At 34.9% G+C, this 27,997-nt stretch overlaps 1 protein-coding gene across 3 annotated transcripts in view; it reads left to right on the forward strand.

Annotated features, from left to right (window-relative positions):
- Sec71 (ADP ribosylation factor guanine nucleotide exchange factor Sec71) overlaps window positions 1–27,997 on the forward strand; it is a 201,612-nt gene that overhangs the window by 48,659 nt on the left and 124,956 nt on the right. For all 3 annotated transcript variants that reach the window (XM_089100054.1, XM_089100055.1, XM_089100056.1), the window contains 7 exons: window positions 569–800; window positions 6,432–6,601; window positions 8,856–9,034; window positions 12,324–12,508; window positions 16,657–16,827; window positions 23,159–23,398; window positions 26,468–26,627. In XM_089100054.1, coding sequence (XP_088956180.1) covers window positions 569–800; window positions 6,432–6,601; window positions 8,856–9,034; window positions 12,324–12,508; window positions 16,657–16,827; window positions 23,159–23,398; window positions 26,468–26,627 — 1,337 coding nt within the window. The remainder of the gene's footprint in view (window positions 1–568; window positions 801–6,431; window positions 6,602–8,855; window positions 9,035–12,323; window positions 12,509–16,656; window positions 16,828–23,158; window positions 23,399–26,467; window positions 26,628–27,997) is intronic.

A 27,997-nucleotide genomic window follows, 5' to 3' on the forward strand; every position in this document is an offset into this window, starting at 1 on the left:
ATGTCCTTAAGCTGAGAGATCCTGACTTAGATTGCATGTAGTGAAAGAGGATACAACTAAGGAGTAGCCTAGTCATAAAAGGGAAAAAAAACAACTTAGTATTCAACAATTAAGACTTTCGACAGACCCTGTTAAATTCTGCATTTTGTTATCCAAGGATAAGTTTACGATTGCTAGTACCAAACTGCCCGAGGGATGGTCTTTGAAATTTACCCTAAATAATCCTTTAAGAATTTTAAAAGATCTTCTGCACGATTTTAATCTCTGACCTTTGGATATGTTGTCACAAGAACTATAGGAAAATGTCTCTCAGAAATTAACCATTGATTGTTACTTAAATATAGAATAAAAAAGAAAATTACTCGCCTAAGACAGTTTTGAAAAATTTGTCCCAGAAAGGCACTTCAAAAAGTATTTTTGACTTGGTTTGAAAATTAGACTTGGAATTTAAATGAAAGGAAATAGTTCACTATAACACCACATCATTCTCATATTGTTTCAAATAATGCTTTGAAAAACTTCCACACGCTGTTGGATTAGCATTTCACTTTTAATATTTTATTTTTAGGTACTGGATGCGCTCCAAAATTTTAGCAATGGAACTGCTATTAGGCGTTATTCAGCAAGCGGGCAATGTATTCAAATCTCATCCTGTTTTTGTAACTGCTATTCGCCAGTATTTATGCGTAGCATTAAGCAAAAACGGAACCTCTCATGTACCAGAGGTGTTTCAACTATCATTGGCACTTTTTCTGTCACTGTTAGCTAACTTTAAGACGCATCTAAAAGCCCAAATTGAGGTCAGTTTTTCTTGTTTCATGGTGATATTGTGTACTCCTATTTTCTTGATTATAAATTTCTTTTTCACAATACACGTTTTTCTAAGCTTTTCGGCGTGTCTAAAATGATTATTTTGCTTTACGTGGAGAATAGAAATTCGTACCCGATTAAGAAACTACTGAGAAGGAGATGGGCATAGTATGCAAACAAAAATTAAATAGTGTTCATTTCCTGCATTAGATAGAACAAACTGTGCCAAGAGGCTTATGCAATGGCTACTGCATTTCCGATCACCATTAACTACGAGGAATGCTTGTAAGGGAAGTTGATATTGCACTAGAAAGACGTTGCGTCACACCGTCAATTATAACGGAGTGAACTTTCATGGTATATACATTTTGTATAATTCAACGCTGAATTTCCACCCACAAGAAAATTTTACAGGCTAAGGTATGGACTATAGATCGTGAATCACAATTGTATAGGTTTTTAAGTGAACAATCCATCATATTCTAGATGTTGATTGGTCAGTATATATCGGATGGTCTCGTTAATATAGCACTACCCTTACTATATCAGAGAGAAGGCCATTTTTACGTCAATTTGTATAAGCTGTTGTTTTTTATTTCTATTTATAGATACATTTTTTTTGTAATTTAATCCAATCACTTTTGATTCTTGAAAAATGCACTAGCACTTTACATTTCTTGTTGAATAAGCCCTCTCCTAAGTTTCCACGACCATCCTTCCATACAAAGTAGTTGGGAAGAAGAAAAAAAAACATAGAGGCCCCATGGTTCTTGATCTCTTTTTTGTATTTTTTTTTCTGTGAGAGCCACAAAATGTTGGCTCAAGTTGATTTTTTTATGTGTGTGCCATGAATTATTTTATAATCCAGCAGAATGCAAGTTGTGATTTATGCCTAGTATGCAAAAGGAGTGCTGCCATCTAGATTATCCGTGCACAAAAAGCCACCGGATACACCAGGGACTTACCTTAAGTAGTGTCCAACTGTGCACATGTCAAAAGCCCTTCTGTATTTTTTTACATGTTTCAGCACAGTATATAAAATGCAGTTTCACAAGCCTAGGCTTTGGATCATTAGATGCCATATATAAGTCGCTAACCTAGGGACGACTCTAGTACGTGCCTGCAACACAGATTCATGTTTGTAGGATATTTTATCTTCCCTTGGCATACACGGGTGGGGTTTCCCAAGGAAAAAAGAAAAAACAGTTTGTGTATTCACGTGTAACTTTCGGTCACTTAGAAGTTATATATACATTCAAGTATTGCTACTCACCTGATAATACTTAACTCATGAATGATGTTGTTTAAAAAAATTGAAAAAGAAAACAAATCTGATGGATTAATCCAGGGTTACGCGTGCAAGCCAAATATGCATGTTTTTACTCAAAGTCGCGACATGCTCTATCAGAGAATTGACCACGGAGTCATGCCGCTTGACTCGGGCCCCGTGGACGTACACACAGGATTGTAGGACATGTTGAATAGTCTCCTGCGAAGGGCATCCGTGCCTGCACATATTCGTCAAAGGGTTGGAGTTGTACTGGGTCCTTCTGGTTGGGTATAACTGAGTCCGCAACTGAATCGCATGGTTATAGAGTCGCCCCTTGAAGAACGGGGTCTGGCCTGGAAGCCAGAAGTTGGCGATTTGGTTCGCTTTGAATGAGTTCGCCCCATGACCCTGCCATGTTAAGGAAAACTCATTTTGCCAATTTCGTGCCTTAAATTTATCACATCGGCTCTGCAATCATTACACCAACTGGGTTTTACTAAGTGCAATGATCCACAAGTCTGAGGAGGTCCGAAGCTTACGCAACTGACCCCCCAGAAACGTCATCACCTTTTCGAGAATAAAGTTTGTTCGTCAAGGAGCGCTTTTGTGCATGTTGGATCGACTTCAATATTCCTATGCAGCCAACAAAGCAACAAAACTTATTGAAAGTGGAACTAATTGAGAAATCAATATAAGCTATGTTTTTCTGAATAGTTAGAACTATGTTGTGAAATCTACCCCGATCCCTTCTTCTTCCTATTCAGCAGTATATTTTTTTATTCTTGTATTTTCTTTTACGACTTGATCGTATGCAGTTCGTTGGCTGCTGTTGGACATTTGTGCCTTTTTCACATACCTGATACGCGATATTGCACATGTATCGAAATCTTTGGTACACTAGTTTAAGACTAGAGCAAAAGTTTGAAGTAGGAGGTTCTACACATGTGGCAAAATTCCTGACGTTCAATGGTATCTCTTTGGGTTAAAAGTTTGTCAGTAGTTCTAAAATTAACTGTAAATTTAGAATCTGTTGTTTGATGCTTATCTACTATTTTTAAACCATATATTCTACTCAGTTGAATTTCTGTGTTTGTTTTGTGCTTTATGTGCAGTTGGAATGAAAGTTTTTGTGTTTTGCATGTAAAAACCACGTTTGAAGTGAAGTGGATAGGTTTGGATTTTATTCAAAAGTTGTATTTAAGTAACACTCCTTTTCCATATATTGACGATGCCTTGTTTTGAGTTTGCAGAATATAGAACTTGTCTATACAATAACCGCATGTAAAGAAGAAGAACAATAACCCCAGAACAATAAAGAACAATAACCCCATGTAAACAATAACCCCAGAAACATATAAAGAAGAAGGTCAATAGGATATGAACGCTGTTTCAGCAAAAATAATGGACCGTCCTGTAATGGGGGTGCAGTAGAATTTGATCTCAGCTTTGTAATACAGGACCCAGGATTTGAACTCAACTTCGCCCACACACTGCAGTGCTCGGAATTTGAATCTTATAATAAGATTATGTGAAAGCTTCTTCATACTAATTCAAACAAGAAGACGAAGATAATGGAACATTACCTTGAAAGCAATTATGAAAATTTTATACAAAAGATCTGCCATGAATCACACCTTCCAGCTCATGTATATCAGGCAGGTGCTTAGACTAGACTAGAATTTTATTTAATAAGTAATCGGATTTACGACGCTTTTTGACTGCTAAGGTCGCTGCGTCGGACCTGCAGTGTGTTGCAACGCCCGGGCTCCATCTCTAGGTTCCGTATTACCAAGCTAAAGTCAAACACACTACGCCACCTCAGGACGTATACAGTTTTATTTATATTGGACTGAGTTCAGAATCAAACAAGAATACTCCCTGTAGGACTTTATGTCATATTGTCATATTGGAGAAAGATTAAAATTGTTCAACATTGAAGTAAAGCAACATTCAAGGAATAAAAAGATAAACAAGAAATCAGAAAAATAAATGAAATCTTTTGAATATCCTAAAACTTTATACAGTTTTGGCATATTTTAGACGTGGATTACGTACACTATAAGCAACAAATTGCAACATATTTTATAAGAAATCAGATTAAGTTTTTTAATAAACCGCTATGATGTCAGTAGGACGTCTCCAAAATGCATGTCTTACAACATCTTATTTTACCTAATAAGGAGTTGCACATTCTCATAGGAAAAAGAATGGGGTTATAATGAAATCCCACAGCAAGAGTATAAGGAATACAGCACCACTTAAATCAGCCAGACGTAGAAAGTATGACCCTTGATGAGAAACAAAAAAAGCTAATGTGGAGAAAGAAGGTCATGGAAGATAACTGTGCAAACACTTTGTAAACATAATGTTGATGAAGAAAATGTATGGCTTAAAAATATAAGAGTTGCTTCTTATTAGAGAGCCCAATCGCCTTTATTTCAGTTATTGTCTTATTATGGGACAGTCTAGTGTTTTGAGAAAAAGAGAAATATAACCATTCATGTAAAATAAACTAGATCAATGAAGCAAGCGAAAAATATGTCAAAAATCCAAAATATGTACGAAATATACAAAAATATGAAATATATAAACGAACTATTTGTAAAAATAACACCTAACGAATCAAAAAAGAATGCTTGAATTGACTATGAGAAAATAAGCTTGAGGTTCCTCTAGCTGTTTGACCCGGCGGGTCAAACAGCTATCGAGTGTAGATTCTGAGATAACCAATTGGTTAGAAATATCAAAAATCTATTAATTGAGCTTCCCAATTTCAAAAGCTATAATGCCCTGCGATGGCTTATTCCTTCTTAAAGACTCGCTTAGTTGTACAAAATAAAGGGTTAATACGAGAGATCGATATTAATGCTTAATTTAACAGATTTGCTGAAGGGCAACAGTTCCTTTCTGCAAGTTTCAACAGTTCCCAAAGTTCCTCGCGGCAAACGTTATCGGCAACATGGACCCCATATACAGTTATGCAGTTTTTGTAAGTAGCGGCGTCAACTTCAGAAAAAGAAACGTGAAGTAAAAATTTGCAAAATATAAGGTAAATGAAATGGCGCCAAACTCTTTTAAGAAGTTATAGTTTTCCTTTTAAGGTGCCCAAATTTCTTGATGTCTTCAACTTTTTGTAGTTAATGTGATACCTATTTTATATGATCTTTTTTGAAAGAACCAGGTTATAAGCATATTTGAATGTTCTTTCTTTTTTTTTTTGTATCAGATTTCAAGGAAGCTAATTTCTGTTGTATTTTTTTTCCTGTGTTAAAATAAAATGTACTCACTTGCACGTTACCTGAAGTAACTTTGATTGTATAGGAAGTGTGTTGTGTGATACACCAGGTTTTATGCTATGACAACCCAGGATGTAAGATGTGAGCTAATGCTAAATTTCGAAGATATTGTAAAAAATTAGATAAAATAGATTAGATAAAAAATTTATTATTAAATAGATTTAGATTTTAAATTTATTAAATAGATTTAGATAAAAAAAAAATAGATTAGATAAAAAAGATAAAAGTGTAAAATGCGCTCACTTGCACGTTACCTGAAGTAACTTTGATTGTATAGGAAATGTGTAGTGTGATACACCAGGTTTTATGTTATGACAACCTGGGATGTAAGATGTGAGCTAATGCCAAATTTCGAAGATATTGTAAAAAATTAGATAAAATAGATTAGATAAAAAATATATTATTAAATAGATTTAGATTCTAAATTTATTAAATAGATTTAGATAAAATAATTAGATTAGATAAAAAAGATAAAAGTATAAAATGCGCTCACTTGCACGTTACCTGAAGTAACTTTGATTGTATAGGAAATGTGTTGTGTGATACACCAGGTTTTATGTTATGACAACCCAGGATGTAAGATGTGAGCTAATGCTAAATTTCGAAGATATTGTAAAAAATTAGATAAAATAGATTAGATAAAAAATATATTATTAAATAGATTTAGATTTTAAATTTATTAAATAGATTTAGATAAAAAAATTAGATTAGATAAAAGTATAAAATGCGTTTACTTGCACGTTACCTGAAGTAACTTTGATTGTATAGGAAATGTGTTGTGTGATACACCAGGTTTTATGTTATGACAACCCAGGATGTAAGATGTGAGCTAATGCTAAATTTCGAAGATATTGTAAAAAATTGAACAGAAATGGTAAACCATTTTTTTTAACACGACGATACATAGTCGATGATACCTTCAATCGTCGATTCGTTATAACATATATATAAACTATTTAATTCATTTTTGCATTATTTGACAAACAAAAATGAAGTTCTAGTGCAATATACATTTTACGAGAGATTCAAAGTGTATTTCTTTATTTTTCTTTTAGGTGTTTTTTCGTGAGATATTTCTTAGCATATTGGAGACAAACAGTAGTAGTTTTGAACACAAATGGATGGTGATCAACGCCTTAACTCGAATCTGTGCTGATGCTCAATGTGTTGTTGACATCTATGTTAACTATGACTGTGATTTGGCTGCTGCCAATATTTACGAAAGGTAATGCAGGATTTATTCATATTGCTGAATTTGTACCTTTTGAAAATAAATTTGTTTTTTTTTTTTCTTTTTTTTTTTACAAAGAGAGAGTCGTTGATGCAAGGAAACTACTTGTTTTTACCTTCATAATCTGGCCTGGAAATAAGACTTGCTACTGGGTTTGAATTATTTTGCCTTTTTATAGACACAAAACAAATAAATTTCATTTTATTATCCATTATTGGGTCGCTTTCTTTTAATTGTTCAAATTCTGCTACTGAAACCAGTGATGTTAACTGTTCAATAGATTCATACAGAAAATATTAAGAAAGATAAAAATATTGGCCGCCCCATTAAGATTTTAGGGATTTTCGAAATCTGAGATCTTTATCCATAGTAACTGAAAATTGGAAAATTCAAAATACGTAAAAAAAAATTGTTAAGAAAGGAAAAAAGAAATACTACTCCAAGAATATATTAGGGAATTTAAAATAAAAACTATGAAACGATATCTTTTTCATTTACCAAAAATATTCACAAAAGCCAAATTGACCACAGATTAATTCGAGTGTTCTGGTATCTACATAGAAACTTGATTTTGAGTTATGGACAGACCACTAATTTCAACATTGCAAGTTTAATGAAGGAATTTGAATTTATCTATCTATTGTACATTCTGAGATACGACCTTGTACCTACAGATTAAAAACGAATTCCACAAGTTTCCCACAGCCAAAACCATTAGTACACACTAGTTTCATAAACTGTTAGTACACACAAACCAAAGTGCCAAAAATATACAATAAATTAACAAAACTTAGTATAGACGTCCAGATGAAATCAGAGTTGGTAAGATTGGAATAGAAGAGAATTTGGAAAACCTTAAACGAGATTCTGTATTCTCATCTGTCTCTTCTGTTCTGAAAATAAAATAGTCCTTATTTTGCGATTTTCTCGAAAGCTTAGAAAATTATAAATACTAAGTTTGGGCAGAGGAGAAAATATTTTTTTTTAACATAAATATCACTTGCTCATACCTGGCTCTAATGTTTAATATATGATTCTGAGTGATTTCGTGGGTTTACTGTAATTTTTGTTGGTATATTAAAAAAGTGGTATAAGGTGTAGCGTTTCTTCTTTTCTTATTTACTTCTCATTTATTTTAGGAACTTTTCATCCACTTAATGCTTTTTTTATTCTTATGGAAATTTTTCTTCCTCTTTATGTTTTCTCTTTCCATAATTCCAAATTCCATGGAAATTTTGAATTAATGAACTGGCCCATACACAAAAAAAATAGGGGATCTATTTGAAATGAAGGAAAAAAACGAGATTCAAGAGAGCCAGTGGAAAAACGCATCTCTTCGTGAATGATATTTAATGGATATTTAATGTTGAAGTTAGATAGGGGCTTTAGAGAGGGAAATTTTGGAATTGTATATAAAAGATGACTACAGTTTAAATAAAGCAACACAACACTAACCAACGTCTGCAACGTGCCAATACTAAACATTATCCAAGCAATGCTTGCAGGTTTGATTTTTTTTTCTCCATTTAAAAAGTTCGGCTCAAACTGCTTTTAAGTGATATGCTGTGACTGTCAAAATGAAAGCATATCATGAATAAAAAAGACATTTTGAGCTATTTAAGTTAAAATTTTGAAATTTTAATCTTTAACTGCAAAAAAAGTTGCAATAGAGTTTTTAGTCCAGACAAATCGAAACAAGACTTATAGGGGTTTCTCAAACTGCGTTAGTAAAATAGAGCAATCGCAGTATAGTATGATATACCTATTCTGAAACTTCCTGAAATAAAAGAAACGTTTGTAATGGGTTTTGATTCTTAATGGCTCACTCCTCCGAGATACACCAAAGTCCTGTTGGAACTCATACTTTCACTTACAGTTTTTCTTAATGTGAAACAAACAAAAACGCTACTTTCTTTTTAGACTCTTCCCCACTATAGCTTACCGATTTCTGAAATAGTTTGATTGTTCTAGTTTACCCTTCTTGGTGGTATCTTTCCTCTTTCTAACGTCCGCCGTAGTTTTTGGCCATTCCTTGTATATTTTTTCTTCAACCATCTCGGTTATAATTTCGTATTCATATTTTCCACCCTTTGACTCCGTTAATATGCTCTTTCGTGTTTTGCTCTTACTACTTTTATTTAATCATTTTTTTTTTTTCTGCTTTTATCATCCCTGTTGCCATGATTTGATTTATTAGTGTTTGTAGTTTTACGTTATAGACTTAACACTGTTTTTTTTTATATTTTAGACTTGTGAATGCACTGTCAAAGATTGCTCAAGGTCGACATTCAGTCGACATTGGTGCTACTCCTAATCAAGAAAAAGCATTACGAATTAAAGGTTTGGAGTGCCTAGTTTCAATTCTCAAATGTATGGTAGAGTGGAGCAGAGAATTATACGTCAATAGCCATGCTCTTTCAAATCTTGGTAAGTTCGTTATACTTGATTACCATAGACAAAGAAAACTCAAAAGTGAAAATTCAAGGTGGTGTTATTGAAAACGAATTTACGCCATCTAAGATTACCTAGCAGTCTTAAAGCTAATCATACATAATATTCATTGAGGCGGTAAATTTCTATTCGGTGTCTTATCGTGTTTGGCTATTACCGGTGTAGCCCTGGAACACTTACTAATAAAACAAAAAATTGTAGACTGGGCTTAAAAGAGTTTCATCAGCAAGTATACTTCACCTTTTGTGGCGAAATATCTATACTGGAGCTTCTATTTTGTTAGGCGTATTTTCTCTTCCGTAAAGTAGTCCCTCTTTTAACTTTTGAATAGGTAGAAGAACAGTAATCAACGATAGCCGGTAACATCAAAGCTAAGGTAAAATAGAGGCAGGCGAACTTGGAAAGATAATCTAACAATTTTTGTTCAAGGGGGGAAGATGAAAACGTGTAAAAAGTTAAAATGTATTGTGATTAATTTCTTTTTGTACTGCAGCCGATAATTTCGTTTCAGAAGACATTCATTTTGGAATGGCTCCGTTTTGGAATATAGTAAATAGAATTTCGTTGAGTGTTGTTTGAGTTGAAGATATGGAACAATTTTGTTTTACTTGCTTAATATCGACAGGAACCAGACTAGGAACTGTTCTTCCCTCTACCAGTGGACTATGGAATTACTTTCGACGCCCACTTCGATATGTGTGCTGCACCTTCCCCGACAATCCTCAGCCAGTCTCTGTTCCATCTCCTAACATACCTCCAGAAGCCTGCCCGTGGCTCAAGATCCTCTTCGAATTTTTGCCAAAGATGTTTCTTCTGTCCTCGCCGATGTCGTGTCCAGGATAGTGCTGGCTCACAGATAAGGTCGTCTCGACATATCATTCCTTTGATTTCACGCGATGTGCGGCCAAGAAGCTTGAGGTGACGTTTTTGATGACGAGAGGTAGCTCTTCAAAGTGGCCACAACGGCTTCTTACTTCGCTATTGGGAATTCTAGACCACCTGTTGATTCAGAGTATATAGCGAAAACAGCGGTGATTAAATGCATCCTAGATTCTAGCCTTTTCTTCCGTGTGCGGCTATGTTTCGTCCGCGTATAGCTGGAACGGATGCTATGTAGACTCTGGACTTTTTCTTTGTCGAGATCTCATATCTGGCCCATAGTGCCTTTTTTAGCCCACTCCTTTGATATGTGGACAGAAGTATCTTTTCCACCTCCGCCATCTGCTATTAAACCAGACCCAAGGTACTTGAATTCCTCAACGTTTTCAATTGGGATTGCTGTCCAACATGGTTTGATATAGAGCAGAATGACCATCACTTTACTCTTGGAGCTGCTTATGGTGTTCCGGTGCGCTTTGAAGCCTCGGAGACGTCATCAACCATGTATTGTAAGCTGTCTGCGGTGGTTTCCAGCAAGGCTACGTCGTCTACAAAATCTAGGTCTATCAGGGATTGAAGAAAACCATCCAGTTGTCCAAAGACAACTCCACTGTGATTTCTCAGGTGTTGTCCATTATCCTGTCAACATCTATTTCAGTCTTCCCTAACTCCTGTGATATGCCACACGTTTCTTCAAAAGTGATTTTTAGATATAAACCTCCCAGAAGAATGTTTTGGTTTTTTCAATCTTTTTTTTTTTTTTTGAAAATCAATTTTTCAGTTATTTTAAAAGCGCGAGATGATCCAGTAGTTTCGAGCTCGATGATATATCATCAATATTTCAATATTATTATTAAGTTAGTCTCTGATCATTCTCACCAGAGCTCAAAAACTGGACTTCTGACTTTTCTGTAAATTTAATTTGTTCTTAATCTTAGCGCTCGTTCGAGTTCAGCAAAAAAGATGTAGTTTTTGTTTCTACAGCCTTTTACTGTTTAGTTTCTGGTACAAATTTTATGACTGTAAAAGACAAGATTTTGCATAAAGAGCTGAAAAAAGAATCTTTAGAAAGATTTGAGCTTTGGGATGGAACCAGTTAAATTACTTGCATTTAAGCATAGAAGTGAGGATATCTTGTCAGTCAGTTATAAATCAATGAGGTTTCTTTCTCGTTTTTAAAACAAAGTTGAAAAGGAGTGTTAATAAATAAAGAAAAGAGGAAAAACATGATAAAATACAACTCAGAATACCAAAAAAAAAAAAAATAGAAAACACTTTTAGCAAAATGACTAAAACTACCAAAAAATTTACAATTTATGGAAACAAATCGGAAAAATCGTGGGTTGGATCAAGAGAACTTCTAAAATTATTCTCTCTATCAATATCGGCAGTAAGAGGATCAGTAGTTCCATATTTAGCTGCTACTCTTTATTTACTGGCCTAAGTGGGGAGATTAAGAAGGGTACTTATAATATTTATAATAATAAGGACGTAAAGCTTTTTTGTCCCTTTCCGACTGGATGGGTCAGACGGGAGACATCCTAAGTCTGGATAGAACCTCAGTGCTGAAAAAAGAACTGACATTTTGAAGTGGACAATAACAAAGGAAAATTCTGCTTTCTTGATGCTCACTTCAAAGGGTTGTTTTTTTGTGTTTTTTGGCGGAGGTCCGTTCCGGAATTTTTTCTTTCTTTTTCCATTGTTTTATCCACTGCCTTAAAATCAACCTCGTTTGTTTTGTTTTTTCTTTTAATTATTTTTTTATGTTTTCTAGGTTTTATTCAAACATCGTGCATGGTTAAAGTCCGACTCAAATGTATATTATTTGTAGTATCTGTCAAAGTGGTTGTTGACTCCTTATTTGGATTTCTCTTTTATTAACATTTTTGGCCCGTTTAATGCTAGATTTTTGCTAACAAATTTGTTTAAAATCTATTTTGTGTCAAATCTTGATAATCACATTCCAAAATCCTTATTTACTAATTTGCGATTCGTACGAAATTTTTTATGTGAAGCTAATAATTGAAAAAAAACACAGCCATTTCCAAAACTTGCTCAGTCTGGAAATATGTCAAAGCATATGGAATAATTTATATTTTCATAACTAGAATTTGATATGAAAACTTCATGACTCGTGATAAAGAAGATATTCTGAGAGCGATTGGGCTAATTGATAAATATTTCTGGTCTGGATGACGTTGTTTTGTTATATTTTATTTTTTGAAATTTGTGATCGTTAAGTAGTATTTTTCTTTCTCTTTAACAATATTGGCGATCCCTGGATTTAATAAACTAGTTTATAATAGATAAACATAAGCTCTTTTTTACAGTATTTTTTGGCGTAATCATAAATTGTAGTGTGTCTTATACTATGTTCATCTTTTAGGAGCTGAAAGTAAGAACAAGGATGTTTCTGAGGATTCGGATTCTGGGAAAGGTACAATGGTATCATATGGAAGTGTGAATTCTTTGTCTAGTTCAGCTAGTTTTCCAAATGCAGCCCTTCAGGTACAAGAGGATAATCCTGAGCAGTTTGAGGTTCTAAAGCATCAAAAAGAGATTTGGGAGCAGGTTATATTATATTTTACATTAATTTAGTGTTTTCTTTTTGAGGATGACTAGTTACAGGATTATTGTAAAAAGAGAACATATTTAACATATGTGTAAAGTACTGTGTAAAGATAATGATTTGTAAATGTGCTAATATAAATAAGGCCTGAACATATTTGCCGTATTTTTACCGATTGGATTTTTTACCGTCGCCGACGTACCAGTAGAAGTGAATAGGATGTTTTAGCGACTTACATATTGGGTGGTAAAATATACGATCGGTTTATTTAACGCTGACGGTAGCAATGCAGCCGCCCACTGTCACGACAATAAACGGCCGTTTCTTACCGCGCCCGCCGAGATGGTGGTTTATGTAACTAAATGCACGCTTATGCACTCGTCGCCCACTCTGCTGACGACTTTTGTTGTGTTTGTGTTGAGAGAGTGTGTTTGCAGAGAATATATCATAAAAAATTGGTAGTCATCAATGAATTTCTTTTCTCGGGAAGGGAGAGAGCCATTGTAAAAAAAAGAGAAAAGTTAGGTAATTTGATTAGGAAGTGCCCAGAAATTCAAGGAAGTTTGAAGTGCCAGGGGGCTTGACACAAATTAGCCCCTGCCTTCTACCCTAAGCAAATAAAAGTGTGGCTATCACAAATCAACATTATTACTTATCTTATCTATGTATCCTAAACCAAGAACTATTTTAGCAAAATTTGAATTCATTTAAATTAAGAAAATTTATACCTATTAGTTTTCAGAATAGCTTCTGGTTTAAATGCTCCCTCTCTCCCCCTCATTCCTCGACATGGAGTTAAATCAAGCGAATATAAGGGGGACACAATGTATTTTTCGATGTGTAGGCGTGGGGAGCAAGTTCGTCGCTTTTTAAATTATTTTCAATGAAAATTCAAAAAGGCTCTGTTCATTGAACAAATATGGAATTATTAGTCCTAAACTTGCATCTGCTTAACTGGAAACTGCTTCGAAAATTCAACTTGTCTTAAGAATTATATCAAATGAAGAAGTAAATCTAGGTTTTTGCTACGTCGGAGGTAGTAAAGTGATTCCAGCTTGCTTCAGACGCCTCCTGTTTCATTAGATAAATGCCTTGTCTTCATTTAAATTGAAAAAGGAATAAATTACAAAAAAGGTTAGGAACTACTAAACTTGACCTATCTTTTGTATCCCAGCCACAATGTAAGATTTTTTCTCATTGTTCAATTGATCGAATTCTTTAGTAAATGTCTTAATCACTTTAAATTAACGGTCGATATTTGGCACTGAAGCTACAACGCAAAAATACGCAAAAACAGTGGACGTGGTCAGATTGCCTTCTGAAATCCTTATGTATGGGATTGAAGGTCAAAGAACGACAAAACTGTAAAACTTGATATTTGATAAATTTCTTTTCTTTACTTGAATTGCACGATTTATATCATTTCTTATAAAAAAAACTTTTTCCCTAAAATAAGTTCTTCAATGAAAAGTAAAGAACTCTGTTAAACCAAAAATGAGCAAAAATAGAATCAAATAATCTACCAAGCGTAAAACTACCACACCTGAATAAATAAACAAAATAAAAAACGAACAGAAATTACAATAAATAACCGAGTCAAACTCAAACCGAGCAGAAATTAGCATGATTAGGGCTCACAACCTCTATGCCCTCTCAAGGCCAAAACATAATTTGCACTTTACTGAAAAAATACAAATGAATGTGAATTGATAGTTCAATATACATATGCTCATATTTATTCTTTAAAATCTTATTAATTTTTGATTTATTAAAATTATAAAAGCCAAAACATAAACAAATTTAGTTATGCCCCCAGGACCTAACTTACAGCCCTTGTCCCAGGGCTCTGGGAGGTTGTGTTAACCCTGGAGGCATTGTTATAAGTTATTTTGACTATTCTGTTTTAAAATGGATATCTCACAGTTTCAATCAAATGGGAAGAAGAGGGAATGAAAAGAGGGGTAGTTAGGGGAGGGGGTCTAGTTTACCTCCATCACCTTTGACCCTTAGAGAGGAACTACAACTTTCAATTTTCAAGCAAATGAGCCACCTCTAAATTTTATACAACCATCACTTCCATAAAACCTTAAATGCCCCCGCGGCATAACTTAAAACCCTTGTCCCCAGGCTCTGGTGGTTGGTAACAACCCCAAAAGCTTTATTATATGATCTTTTAACATTGGTATCTCAAAATTCCTATTGTCTGAATTTAGGTGAAAAACTACGTGTATGTGTGTGTTTGGGGGGGGGTGTAGCTGCCCTCTGATTTCTTTAAATCTTAAAAAGGGCACTAATACTTCTGATTACCTTTCTAATGAGACCCATCTAAGTATATACGACCACATTTTCTATAAAAATCATATATACCCCCAGGGCGTAACTTACAATCCTTGACCTGAGGGCTATTGGGTGATTGTCGTCCTCAGAGACATAATTTCTATACCCTTCAACTCCGCTGAATAAAACTGTTATCTCAAAGTTTTGATTGGATGTGTTTGTGGAAATGATGGGCGTTGACAGGGAGGGGCTGGTTACTCTCAAATAGCTTTAGACTCTTAAAAAGTGCACTATGACTTCCGATATCAAACCAAATGAACCCCAGCTGAAGTTTATATGACCAGCCATTCCATAAAAACCTTGTACGCCCCCGGGCATAACTTACAAACCTTGTCCCAGGGCTCTTGCGGGTTTTGCCAACCCTAGAGGCATTGTTATATATTCTTTGGTCTATTTTGAGCAAAATGGCTACCTCACAATGTCAATCAGATGCGTTTAGCGAAATAAGGGGTAGTCGGGGGGGGGGAGGTTGCACTCCATCACTTTTGACTCTTAAAAGGGAACTAGAGCTTCCAGTTTTCAACCAAATGAGACTCCTCTAAAGTGTTTATACGACCATCCCATGCATAAGAACCTTAAATGCCCCTGGAGCATAACTTACAACCATTGCGCCCAGGCTCTGGGGATCTGTTTCCACCCCCAAAGACCTTGTTGTATGATCTTTGGACTATTTTGAGTAAATTACTATTTTAAAATTTCAGTTGGATGAATTTTGGGACAATACGACGTGTGTTGGGGGGGGGTAGCTGCCCTCTGATCACTGTTATTCCTAAAAGGGGCACTAGAACTTTTCATTACCAATCCAATGAGCCACCTCCGAAGTTTATACCACCACCCTTTCTATAAAAACCATATATGCCCCCTTTGCGTAACTTACAACCCATTCCCTGAGGGCTGTGGGGGGGGGGGGATGATATCATAAAAAACTTAGTTTCCGGAACTTTCAACTACGCTGAACAAAATGGCTACTCAAAATTCTAATTGGCTATGTTAGGGGAAATGATGGGCGTGGGGAGGGGCTGGTTGCCCTCCAATCGCTTTTGACTATTAAAAAGGGCACTAGCCCTGTCAATTTCCAATCGAATGAGCCCTTTTTGAAGTTTCTACGGCAGCTCTTTCTATACGAAGTGCCCTGGTTTAAAAAAAACTAACCAACAAACTAAAAAAAAGAAAAAAGAAAAAGAATAATACATTGTGCCAACATCGTTCTTTACTTAGGCAGCGCTACTACGCTGCCAATGATATTTTATTGTCCCCTAAACTTTATTTGTCTATGTTTGATAGTGTTTTCTACTCTTTTATGCTAAGCATTTGTAGAGAATATCTCTGGATGTTTTTCTACTCGTCGGCGGTGATATTGTATTTCTATTATTTTCAGTAAAAAAAAAGAAGAATATTCTTTATGCCTCAATGCAATACCTCCAGAGGTGCGCCCATGGCTAGAGCAGGGGGTTAGTTATGCAAATAAAGCCCTTTCCTCACCCCTAGAGGGCTTATGTTACAAAAAAGCTCCCTATGTACCACGGAAAACCCTGGTAATTTGTTCATTTGAGTTGTCTGTATAAATTTTACTTTTTGAAAAAATAAATTCTTGAAAATCAAAAATTATTTACTGTAAATTGAGTAATTGGGCATATTTTTATCACTTACGGTTTTCTTGGATTGAAAATGTACTAAAACTAAGTGAAAGCAAGTAAGCCTCATAATCGAGATTTTTTTTTCCTAAACAGTTAAAATTTTGCTAACTGATGTTGCTAAGAAATTCACAATAAACATAACTGAAGATAAATAAATTCTCTATTCTTTTTTTCAGGGTATTGATATGTTTAACAGAAAACCTAAAAAAGGTATAGCGTACTTACAAGAAAATGGTCTACTTGGCGACCGAGCCGAAGATATAGCGTCTTTTCTTCTCAATGACGAACGGCCAGATAAGGCAGTAGTCGGAGATTTTCTTGGCGATCCTGATAAGTCAAATGTTGAGGTAAGAATTCTTATGGTGAAAATGTAATTAATGGAAATAAAGCTGTCACTCAGTTTGTGGGATGAAGTCTTTGTCCTTTTATTAGTTTTACTAAATGGTCCCACTACGAGGGAAATAGCTGGGTGTCGCCAGATTAAACTCGCATAATATTATAAAAAAAGGGAGTGAAATACATTGTGCGCTTAGGCATAATTTTTACGAATATTTGAGGATAATTATGGGAAAAAAACAACAAAAAAACAAGTGATGAAGCTAGAAAGCTACGAGGGATGTATTTTAATAAAGCTCGGATTATGTTTCATTATGTAAGAGTGGGTTAGGTGGCTTGGACCTGTCCAATTCAGGATCGACAACGATCCTAATCTTTGGAAATATTTTTGATAAACAGGGTAAATGATCCCTTCTTGGACCATATATGGTCCAAGAAGCACATGCACATATATGTGCATATTTCATGTACATATATGGCCACTTCATATTATGACTAAAATAGGTTGTAATGGGGTGTTGGTAAATACCCCAATCCAAAAAGGTTCGGATGGGTGACATTGATAAAACGAGCTGGCGGCAAAGTATAATACGATCTGGGCATGACTTGAAAAGTAACCTTTGAATGTAAAAGCATAATTTTATATTATTTGAATATAATATTCTCTATGTATTATTCATTATTGAACTAAATGTGATTTACCAAATATGAATAAAATGCAAAGGCAGTGTCGAGATTCGTCGAAGAACATTTACGGAAATTGTAATTACCTTCTTCTTTGAATTTTTACAGTGAATATCCGTGAACATATTATACAAGAATAAAGGTAATTCCACAAACCCGAATAATTTAGTCTCAAAAGTATCTACAGGATTTTCTCATTATTAGTTTTTGTTTGATAATCCTGAATTGCCGCTAAATTATATATCAAGATTTATTTGTCGGCCGCGACCGTATTCCAGACACGATTATAACGACTTCGTACAATGGTGACAATTAGTTTTATTCTTGTTAAGACTAAGGCGATGGAATTTTGGCCGATAGTAGAAACGAGTCGAAATCAACTTTGAGTCAATTCTTTGTAGTTCTTTTATTTATATTTTTCATGATTTATCAAGAATGATTTTGAAATTCAGAAAGAACCAGTGGCTTCCATGGGAAGGCTGGGACCATGTCTAGATTTAAAAAAGGGTAATGTGTGTACATCGAAAGTATCAACATCTTTCAAGACTTGACATCCATCGATACGGTGCGGCTGATTATTGATATTTATGTTATGGTGTCGAGTTTTGGTCAATACTATATTTAGTCCGGAATAATTGTTAAAGTACTTGTTAGGGGTTTATAAGCTAATAAACTATAATAGTTAATAAGGTATAATAAGCGTTTATTATCTGTTGAAAGCTCTGGAGATGAAAATGTACCACTATAGTGAATGCTATAGGCTATAGTGTCAATAAGTATGTACATTTTTTTCTTGTTCCTTTTCCTTGGCCTGTGCATGAGTCTGATTAAGTATTAAAGAAAATGTAATCCGAGAAGCGATTATTTACGCTTGTCTTCAAGGGAGTAAGAGAAAAGCGGATCACCCAAGATTACGCTGTTATGAGACCACAAAACTAGGTTTTTCTTCTTCCTTGGTTAGAGGCCTTCGGGCACTATCCCGTTTAGGTATTTTTCCGCTTACACAAAATGTCCGGACTTTGTTTTCCACAACACTTTCATGCTCTCTATTGGGATGCTCATCTTCTATGACAAATCTTGTTCTTGTCTTCGTTTGAATTGAAGAAGCAACACTAAGTTTGGACTATATCCTACTTTATTTGTCACTGTCACTGAAACTTGGTTTTAGCTATGATATTTACTACAGTGATGTTAACTACTACTACTACTAACAACTCATCGCAGCACCAAGCCGCCTGAGGCCAACACAGCCATGCAAGATTTTCCGCCACTTTAATCTATTCAAAACCTCCCTTTTTATACTCTCCCACGAAGGTCCTGTCTCCTTTAAATCTTTCTTTATGACGTTCTCCCACCCCAAACAAAGGAGACCTGCTTTTCGATTAGCCCTAGATGGTTGGCCGAAAAGAACAATCTTTGGCAATCTGTCATCCTTCATCCGCAAAACGTGCCCTAACCACCTCAACCTTTCTTTCATTATAGACCTAGAAACCGGTATTGAACCACATTTTTCGTATATCCAATTGTTTGAAATACGGTCAGTCAGCCGGGTACACAGAACAATAATTAATCAATTTATCTGGAAAACATCTAGCAAATCTTAATCCGATTTTCTGAGCGTACATGATTCACAGCCATATTTGACCACTGTCATCACTGTAGCTTCTAAGATTCTAATCTTGGTTTGCAGACTTATCTTCTTATTCTTCCAGACTTTTTTTTAACTGTGAAAAAACAACCTGAGCCTTGGCTATTCTATTTTTAACATCTTCACTGCTCCCACCATCTTTACTAATAATACTACCAAGGTAAGTGAAGGTGCTCACCTGATCAATCTTTTCATTACCCAACGTCACCTTTTCATCTTCACTTATTCCTAGCCATAGTGATTTAGTCTTCCTAACATTAATTTCCAAACAAATTCTAGCACCCTGAACTCGCAAAACCTCTAAAACTTCATTCATTTTGCTCACACTTTCATTTAGGATACTTAAATCATCAGAATAATGCAAGTCCAGGAAATTTTTTCCTTCCCATTTGATTCCGTGATCTTCCATTGCCTTTCCTGTACTCCTTAAAACAAAGTCCATCAAAATAATCCATATAAAGGGGGATAGAACACAGCCCTGCTTAACTCCTGATTTAATATTAAACCAGCTGCTAACCTCATTTCGTACCTTAACCACAGCAGTGTTATTCTCGTACATAGCACTAATCACTTTAATGTATTTGTCTGGTATACCATACAAGGATAAAACCTTTACTAAAGCTCCTCTATCAACAGAATCGAACGCTTGCCCATAATCTATAAAACTGAGGACCAAAGGTGTTTGAAAACTTAGGCACTTCTCAATTATTAACCTAAGAGTGAAAATTGGATCGACACGTCCTCTACCCTTTCTAAAACCACACTGTTCCTCTCTTAAAAGTTTGTCTACAACATCTCTCAGTTTAAAAAGTATCATATTACTATGTAAATTGCTACCTATAGAGACTAGACTAATGCCTCGATAATTACCATACTCATTCTTATCACCTTTCTTATAAAGTGGCTTAATTAAGGTTTTACTAAAATCGTTAGGTCCTTCCCCTTTTTCAAAAATCATATCCTCTACCTTTTCTAAAACCGCACTGCTCTTCTCTTAAAACTTTGTCTACAGCATCTCTCAGTCTAAAAAGTATCATATTACTAAGTAATTTGCTAACTACAGAGACCAGACTAATGCCTCGATAATTACCACACTCACTTTTATCACCTTTCTTATAAAGTGGCTTAATTAAGGTTTTCCTAAAATCGTTAGGTCCTTCCCCTTTTTCAAAAATCATATTCATAATCTTCAATAATTTATTTCTAACCTCAGAGCCACCATGTCCGATCGAGAGGTAAGATCGAGAGGTAACTTATTCGGTAAGTCCGATCTTAAAGCAAAGTCCGATCGAGAGGAGCTACTTATAGTGTCTATAACAGACAGCAAGACCCTAGAAGTTTTGAAGAGCCAAATAATTCTTTCTGTTCGGGTTTACTGGCTCAATTTCGGACGTATGACCTCTCGTGTTTCCACAGGTAGATTTGAATCTTTATGCGCTAGTAGTAGTGTTGGACGGCTGCTGCTGGACTGCGTCTTCTGAGCATTGCATTTTACTAAAATATTGTCTAGGGTCTTACCTTAATTTTGGCACAATCAACAGAAGATTTTGGGGGAATCCCAAACATTCTATTTACTTCGCAGATAAAGGCATGGAGGTGAAGGCCGATTACGCCCCTTCTTATTCGGTTTCTTTCCTTATCTTAAAGGGAGAAAGTGACCTGCATTGTGAGGTGCCTGATTTACTTTTCACTTTCAGTCAGAGTATGTTCCTTAAAGGATGTATTTGTAGTTGATATAAAGAAAGACAAACCCTGTTTTCTTCGTTCTCAAAATAAAAATTTAATAGGCCATGTATCATATAATGGTCATAGTCTTCTATTTCAGTTCTATGCGGTTTTAGTTGCTGCAACGCAGAAGGGGAATCGGATTATATAATGATCTTTCACGGGTAACGTGAATCACGTTGAGTTGTTTCCTGGACAACAGTAATTGCTGCAATCTTGCCAGAAAGGATGCACATAGATGAGGGATTTCTCTCAGCTGCTATGATCTATTCGGAAGGAAAGTAGCACTGCTTGTGGAAGGGTCTGTTTTCCAACCACCATCATGGATAAGAATAATTTTTGGACATTGTATCTTCAATTTGGTGGAACCGTGCTTGAGCGAGAGTTTACGTTGCCTCTTCCTTTTTAATATTCGGAATGAACTGTATTAGCTGAATGGTAAGCTAATAGACAGAGTGACAATCAGCTGAAATTCGGCTAATAATTCACACTCAAGTATGTCAGGATTTTGATGATTAAGCACCCAAACTGGAATTTTATTTGCCTGGCTGTTAAAAATTCACCTTACCAGGTATCACTGAGTTTAGAATGATCCTATAGATGTTATCGTGCTATGAGGATAATATTCATTGACGAAAACCAACTGCCTTTCCAAAAAAAGAAAAGAAATTTCAGCTTTAATTTCATTGGATTAGAGATCAATTATACCAAATATTTGTTCTTCTTCGAAGTTGTCTACTTTTTTATTGAAGTCAGCAGACGCTATACTGTAAGTGGTGCAAGTTGTCTTTAATTTCTCGTGTTCAGTCGCTGAAGATCCAGCTCTTCCAAATTTCCATTCTCTTTCTTCTATTCTTACTTACATTCAGATTACAAGAAGAGTAAATACAAGGTACTTAGCTGAACATAAAAGATAAGTCTTCGTCGCACTGTTCTTTAGCTATTTAACTGTTGCCAGTTTTATTGTATCCGGATTTCATACTATTGTTTTGTTTTATTTACCTCGGGCTTATATTATGTTCCAATGCTCCCACATGACTGTCGCATTAATTGAATGTGTAGTCATACTAATAAGGTTTTTTTAAGCCCTGTTCGTAATACGGTGGTGCTGTCATCTGACCGGGCTAGTTATTTCATTAACTTAATCGCCATTCAATTCATTGACTTTTGCAAATATTCTGCCATTGTCTTCTAAAAAGTGTTTTATTAAACACTACGATTTGTTTGCTTATTTATTTGACAGAACTATAAGACAATGATATTAAAAGTGACCTGGTTTTGGGGCTGTAACTTGGATTTATGATTGGGGGCGGGGGGAGAGGGGGAAGTAAATTGGGCGGAATATCAATCAGCTTTGATAATCTACAAAAATAAGGAGGGTTAGTTTAAAAAATATTGATGTTGTGATGTTCTACTGATGTCATTTTAGGCCCATTTCAGCTATAGTGAACGATAAAGTGCTTATTTTTCTACTATTTTTTTTTTTAATTTAAGGGGGAGGATTTAGATTCAACCTCTCCCCCCTCTCCAATTAAGGTATTTTAAAACTTAAAACACAAAAAAAAACTCAAAAAACGCATACAAAATTTGTTTATATCCCTTTTTGTTACGTTTTTACTAGTCAGACAAACATTCCGGGGAGGGGGGTCAACCCCCCCCCCTCTGGGGACGGCCTTGAACACGGGCAATCCTGAGGCCAAAAAAGCAATACGTCCTGTCCTTGGATGGGTAGAAGATTGGAACTTGATGGAAGGTAGTCGAGATGAAGCTCTAAATAAGGTGATGTTAAGCGTCTGAAAAAAGGCGGATGCACAGGTGTTCTTGACTTGGGTAACTTCGTAGTGTGATGAATCGTGTTTTAATGTATATATGTTCCTTATTATAAAAACTACCAAAAAATAAAACTGATTTTTAAATTTTCAGGCATTTTTCTAGTTTTAATTAAAAAATTAAAATTATTGCTCAGACACCATATTTATTTTTGCATTACATTAAAGAACGAACTGTAACTCATAGTAATTGAAGCAAAAGAGTCAAAAATAGAGTCATAAAGAATAAAATAAAAAATATGTTTAAAATAACACGAGACTTATGTTTCTATGATATCAACTTCTACCAAAATGGTTCCCCTCCCAAAAAATCGAAAAAGAAATGAATAAACTGATCAGAAGTTATTCTTTCAAAACATGTTTTTTCATGCATAAACTTTAGTTATTATGCGCTTAAAGCTGGAGAAGAAATACCTCCATTTGTAATTAATTTTGTTGTTAATATTAATTTTTCAGATAATGCACGCCTATGTGGATCTGATGGATTTTAATGGGAAAGATATTGTATCTGCCTTGAGGTGTTTTTTGGAAGGCTTTCGTCTGCCAGGAGAAGCTCAGAAGATCGATAGACTTATGGAAAAATTTGCATCTAGATACTGTCAGTGCAATCAGTCTGGCATTTTCGCAAGTGCTGATACTGCTTATGTTCTGGCTTATTCAATAATTATGCTTACTACGGATCTTCATAGTCCACAGGTAAGATTTATTCTCGTTATTAACTCTGTTGATAGAAATAACTTTATCAGAAGGTCATGAGTCGATCTTAGCTAACGCTGAAATATCGATTTTCAGCGGAAACCCGTGACGTATTTAGTGACCCCGGCCCCCTTTCGGCTGTAATGGTATAGAAGCTCATAGAAATAGTGGTACGTCTATAAGCTGAGAAAACTATTGGCCCTTATAGCGTCAATCCTTACTCTCATTTTTTTTTGTCACTGAAAACGGGTCTTTTTTGCTTGTGGAGAGTTAGCTGGGTTTGTTGTACCTTGATGTGAAGAGACGAATTTACTTTCTATGGATACCTTTGCAATAGAATAGGGAATCCTATATCCTTTAAAATTCTCGTTATTCCCATTTTAAATCTGTTGATGGAAATAACTGTGTCATAAGATCGTTAATCGATCGTAGCTGACGCTGGAATATGAATTCTGAGAGGAAAGCTGCGAGGATGGTGAAGGCGTTCTGGCCAATCTGCAGAGATCTAGTAACCTCCGGTCGCTTTCAGATGGAATGGTACTTTCGTTATAACACAGAAGCTGATCAAAAGGTCTTGATACTTTAAAAGAAGTTTGGCATGTAAAACTCGTTTGTTGCGTGCAGTTACGTTTATGTTTTTAATATTAACATAATTATTTTTTGTTTTTTGAAGTAGAAATTCTTCATTTTTAAATTAATTCATCTTTGGATTAAATTCGATATAAATTTCTATATAACTCTTAGATGCATAGGATTTTCCTCTATTCTAGAAAGTTTTTTTTTTTTACAACTCAAAAGTACGCATTTATAATATTGCTGAGTTAAGGCAGACTTGCACTTGGCATTTTCGTTGGTATACGTTACAAACATATTACACGAATCATCCACGTTGTTGATTCTTTGTAACTCATGAAGTCAAGATCGATGCTTAAGATTATCCAGGCTCTAGGGTTAACAAAAACACCTTAAGTGGGCTATTATTAATGTAATCCGTAAGAAATATCGTAAAAATAATATTTCTACATTTAATTTTTTTTAATAAAAGGGATGGCGGGTTCGGTTCAGAACCCGCCCCGTCTTCTGTCTTTAAGCAGAATTTAAGCGAATAAGATTTAACCCCTTAATTTTACCTCTTAGCTTTCAAGATCAGTAAACAGTTGTAAAACCACTCTAAGAAGTTTGACAATTTTTTTCGTAAAAGTGAAAATAATAAACAAAACACATCTAGGGGGATTAGGTTCAATGCTCTTCTGAGAGGAAATCAGGTACATTTAGATTATTTTAGAAATCGCCGAAATATCCCAGTGTGTGCACCAAGTATGACTCACGAACACAATCAAACATGTAAGAGTTTCAAATATCTTAGGGTATCATTGATCTGTAAGCGCATCAAAAAGACTTTGTCTACCAAGGACTTGGCGCCAGAGTAGGTAAGCTAGGCAGTACTTTCCCTGCATAAACTTATCCATGTTTGTCACTAAGTTATGGCGATTGACATGAACGGGGCGGAGTTATTTATTTGTTGTTTCTTCTACTCTTCTTTTTTTCATTCGTTCCTCTTTTTTTGGCCTTATTATATTTACTTTTTTCTTTACTGTCATTATTTTCAATGCTAGAATTATTGATGTTATTATTGTCAATATTATGAGTGTATTTGATGCTTGAATGTGCTATGTAAAACCTGAATGATTTATTGCTGCATGGTCATGGGCTTCTCGGACAAGCGTAAGCATCTAGAGCAGTGGTTCTTAACGGATTTTGGGCCATACCCCATCTAGGAACCTCTAAAATCCTGAAGTTCCCTTCCTGATAATTAAATTTCGTTATTTCAAACCTTTGCATGTATTCACCTGGAGGAAGCTTAAAAGGCCATTAACTTGTTTTTTGTTGTTGTTTTTTCGGGTCGTTTTCTAGGACTTTTCTATGCGAATGAAAAATATTGTCTGTATAAAACACCTTTTATACAATGCATTATCTTATTGCAACACTGTCATCTATCTTTTTTGCCCTTTGAATGCTATGAATGTGACGTCATTCACATGAATTTTTTGTTTTCAAAACTAAGGCTCTAAAGTATATTCAGCCAAAAGATGCACGTCTTGTCTATGACCCACCAAAATATTGCCAAACCCCAAGGGTGGGGCATGCGCCCCACGTTGGGAATCACGGATCTAGAGTCTAGGACATGTTTTATTAGTTTTGTTGTAACTTTTTTTTGCTTTTAAATTTAGTTCAACTCAAAAAGATTAATTCAAATCACTGGCTCGCTTTTCAAAGTAAAGGCATGAGACCAAATGCTTTGAATTGTTATTTGGTTGATGATTTTGTGTTAGAATAAGTTGACGGAATCATTAGCGGATAATTTTGTTGATAAGTGTTTGTAAGGTGCCTTTGGCAATTGGCAACTGTGCGTTCAAAAACTTATTTTCAATGGGAACAATGCATGTGTATGATTTAAAAAGAAATATATTAGCAAAGGTTCGACCCTTTCTAAGTTAGAAGGTTCCGAAAAAAATCTTTCTAGCCTGATTATTTTCTATCAATCTTGAAATGCATTTTTCCTACCGCTTCAACCTGTAATTGATATGATTCAAAATTCTCTTCCGAACATGCAACAAAAGAAGTTCATCGTCCTGGTCGTGCGATTTTTTTTATTGAACGAAATTCAAGAACAGAATTATTAAATAATCTCCAGGAATAATCTACGTTCTATTAGTATTATAGTTTTGTCGTTTCTAATCCCAATAAGCTGAACTGGCTTTGGCTGTCTGTTCACAAAGCTTCTTTAGACGTCCAGGCAAGGCCGTATCTGGTATCTTTGTTTTGGAAGGGATTTTGTTCGGTGGTGGGAGGATTAAAACTTTACAAAACATATCAAAATTTCTTTATATACATTTGCGTTACTTTTTCACGAGTTGGAGGAAAGTTTTGGGATGGGGGATCGGTTTAAACCCAGGCCACCCCCCCCCCCTTGATCTAGCCTTACGTCCTGGCAAGGTTTATCAAGGGCGATCTATGCTCAAAACTATTTTTCAGGATGAATTATGACTCTTAAGTTCGTATTTGTAGGTCAAAACAAAGATGACAAAGGCTCAATATATTAAAATGAATAGAGGAATTAATGATTCAAAAGATCTACCAGAGGAGTTTTTGTCTGCCATCTATGATCAAATTGCTGGAAATGAGATCAAGATGAGGGCGTCAGCAAATAGTAAAGTAACCAAATCAGGTGAGATTTATTAGCGATTTTCATTCTTCTTCGCCTTTCATTTGCATTTACTAAATGCACTAAATGCTTTTAAAAATAACCCAGGATTTTGTTAATTGTACTGGTTCATTTTGACTGTTGTTTTTTTAAATTTATTTTATGTTTTATTTATTAATATAAGCACATCCCCTCCAAATGGCACGGTATGATATGGGGAAAGGATAGCTACAAAGAAATGGTCCTTGACAAAGATATGCACTAGCACAAGCCTTTTAATTAGTGATGCATCTGAATCTATGTCAAAAGAATGCCTGAATTGACCTTACACTTAACGCCGTGTCTCTTTTCTGACATTTTTATTTGATGAAGTTGTCGCGTTCAAACATTAAACATCAAATTCACTCAAAAAAAAGAAAGAAAAGGAACGTCTAAAATCTAACAGAAATTTCCGCTTGGCAAGTATCACTAATGCAAAAAAAAAAACAACATTAATGTGTGTTTAATTGGCTTCAAAAATTGTCCTGGCTCCACTAGGTTAAAAGAAGGTCTAAAAAATAACAATTAGTACCTGTGTGCGTATATTTCACTAATCAAAATCACTGTTTGTATGGCCACTGACAGAATGTAGGCTCGTACTCTAACCTTTGATAAATTTTTGGGCAATGTCATCCTAATGATCATAAAGGGGGATATCATTTATAAATGTTATAAAAATTCTACTTTAAAGTATATTAAGTGATTAGAGTTTGATGCTAGTTTCTTGTGATTCGGTATAGTGGATAAACAAGAGATTGATGAACCAAAATTTAAACTACGATTTTATCTTGATAAATACAAAAAAATATGATGATTACTTCCTAGGCTCCAATGGTGTACCTACTATGTATGATTTGGCAGTTTAAACTTTGGCTATCAGGTATTTTTATATGTTTTTTTTTTTTTGCTTTTAAACGTTAGTTTTGTTCATTTTTACGAGTTTTGTCACTTTTTACTTTTGTCAGTTTTGCTCTTATTTTTGGCTAAAAGTCAGTGTAAAATATGGAAGCGTGGTACTTAATTCTCATAAGAGGAGTACGATAATTAGGAATAATTTAAACAGCTTTGTTAAATATTTTTTAAATATGGATTATAATTGCTTAATTAATTGGCTAAGCAGCTAATTAAATTGGCTAGTTTAAATTCTCATAAGAAAAGTAAGACAGTCTAGGAATAACCTAAACGGCTTTGTTGAACATTTTGTAAAATATTAATTATAATTGATTAATTAATTAGCTAAGTAACTAATTAAATTGGTTAATTAAATTAACTACTCGGTGGAACTTGGTAAGAACTCGGTTAATTAATTTTGTTTGTACTGTTTAGGCTAAAAGCGAACAAAACTTCTAATTTAT

The sequence above is a fragment of the Artemia sp. Qi Xiang Cuo genome, chromosome 14 (assembly GCF_049724085.1).
Source record: "Artemia sp. Qi Xiang Cuo chromosome 14, ASM4972408v1, whole genome shotgun sequence".
NCBI classification, from domain to species: Eukaryota; Metazoa; Arthropoda; class Branchiopoda; order Anostraca; family Artemiidae; genus Artemia; species Artemia sp. Qi Xiang Cuo.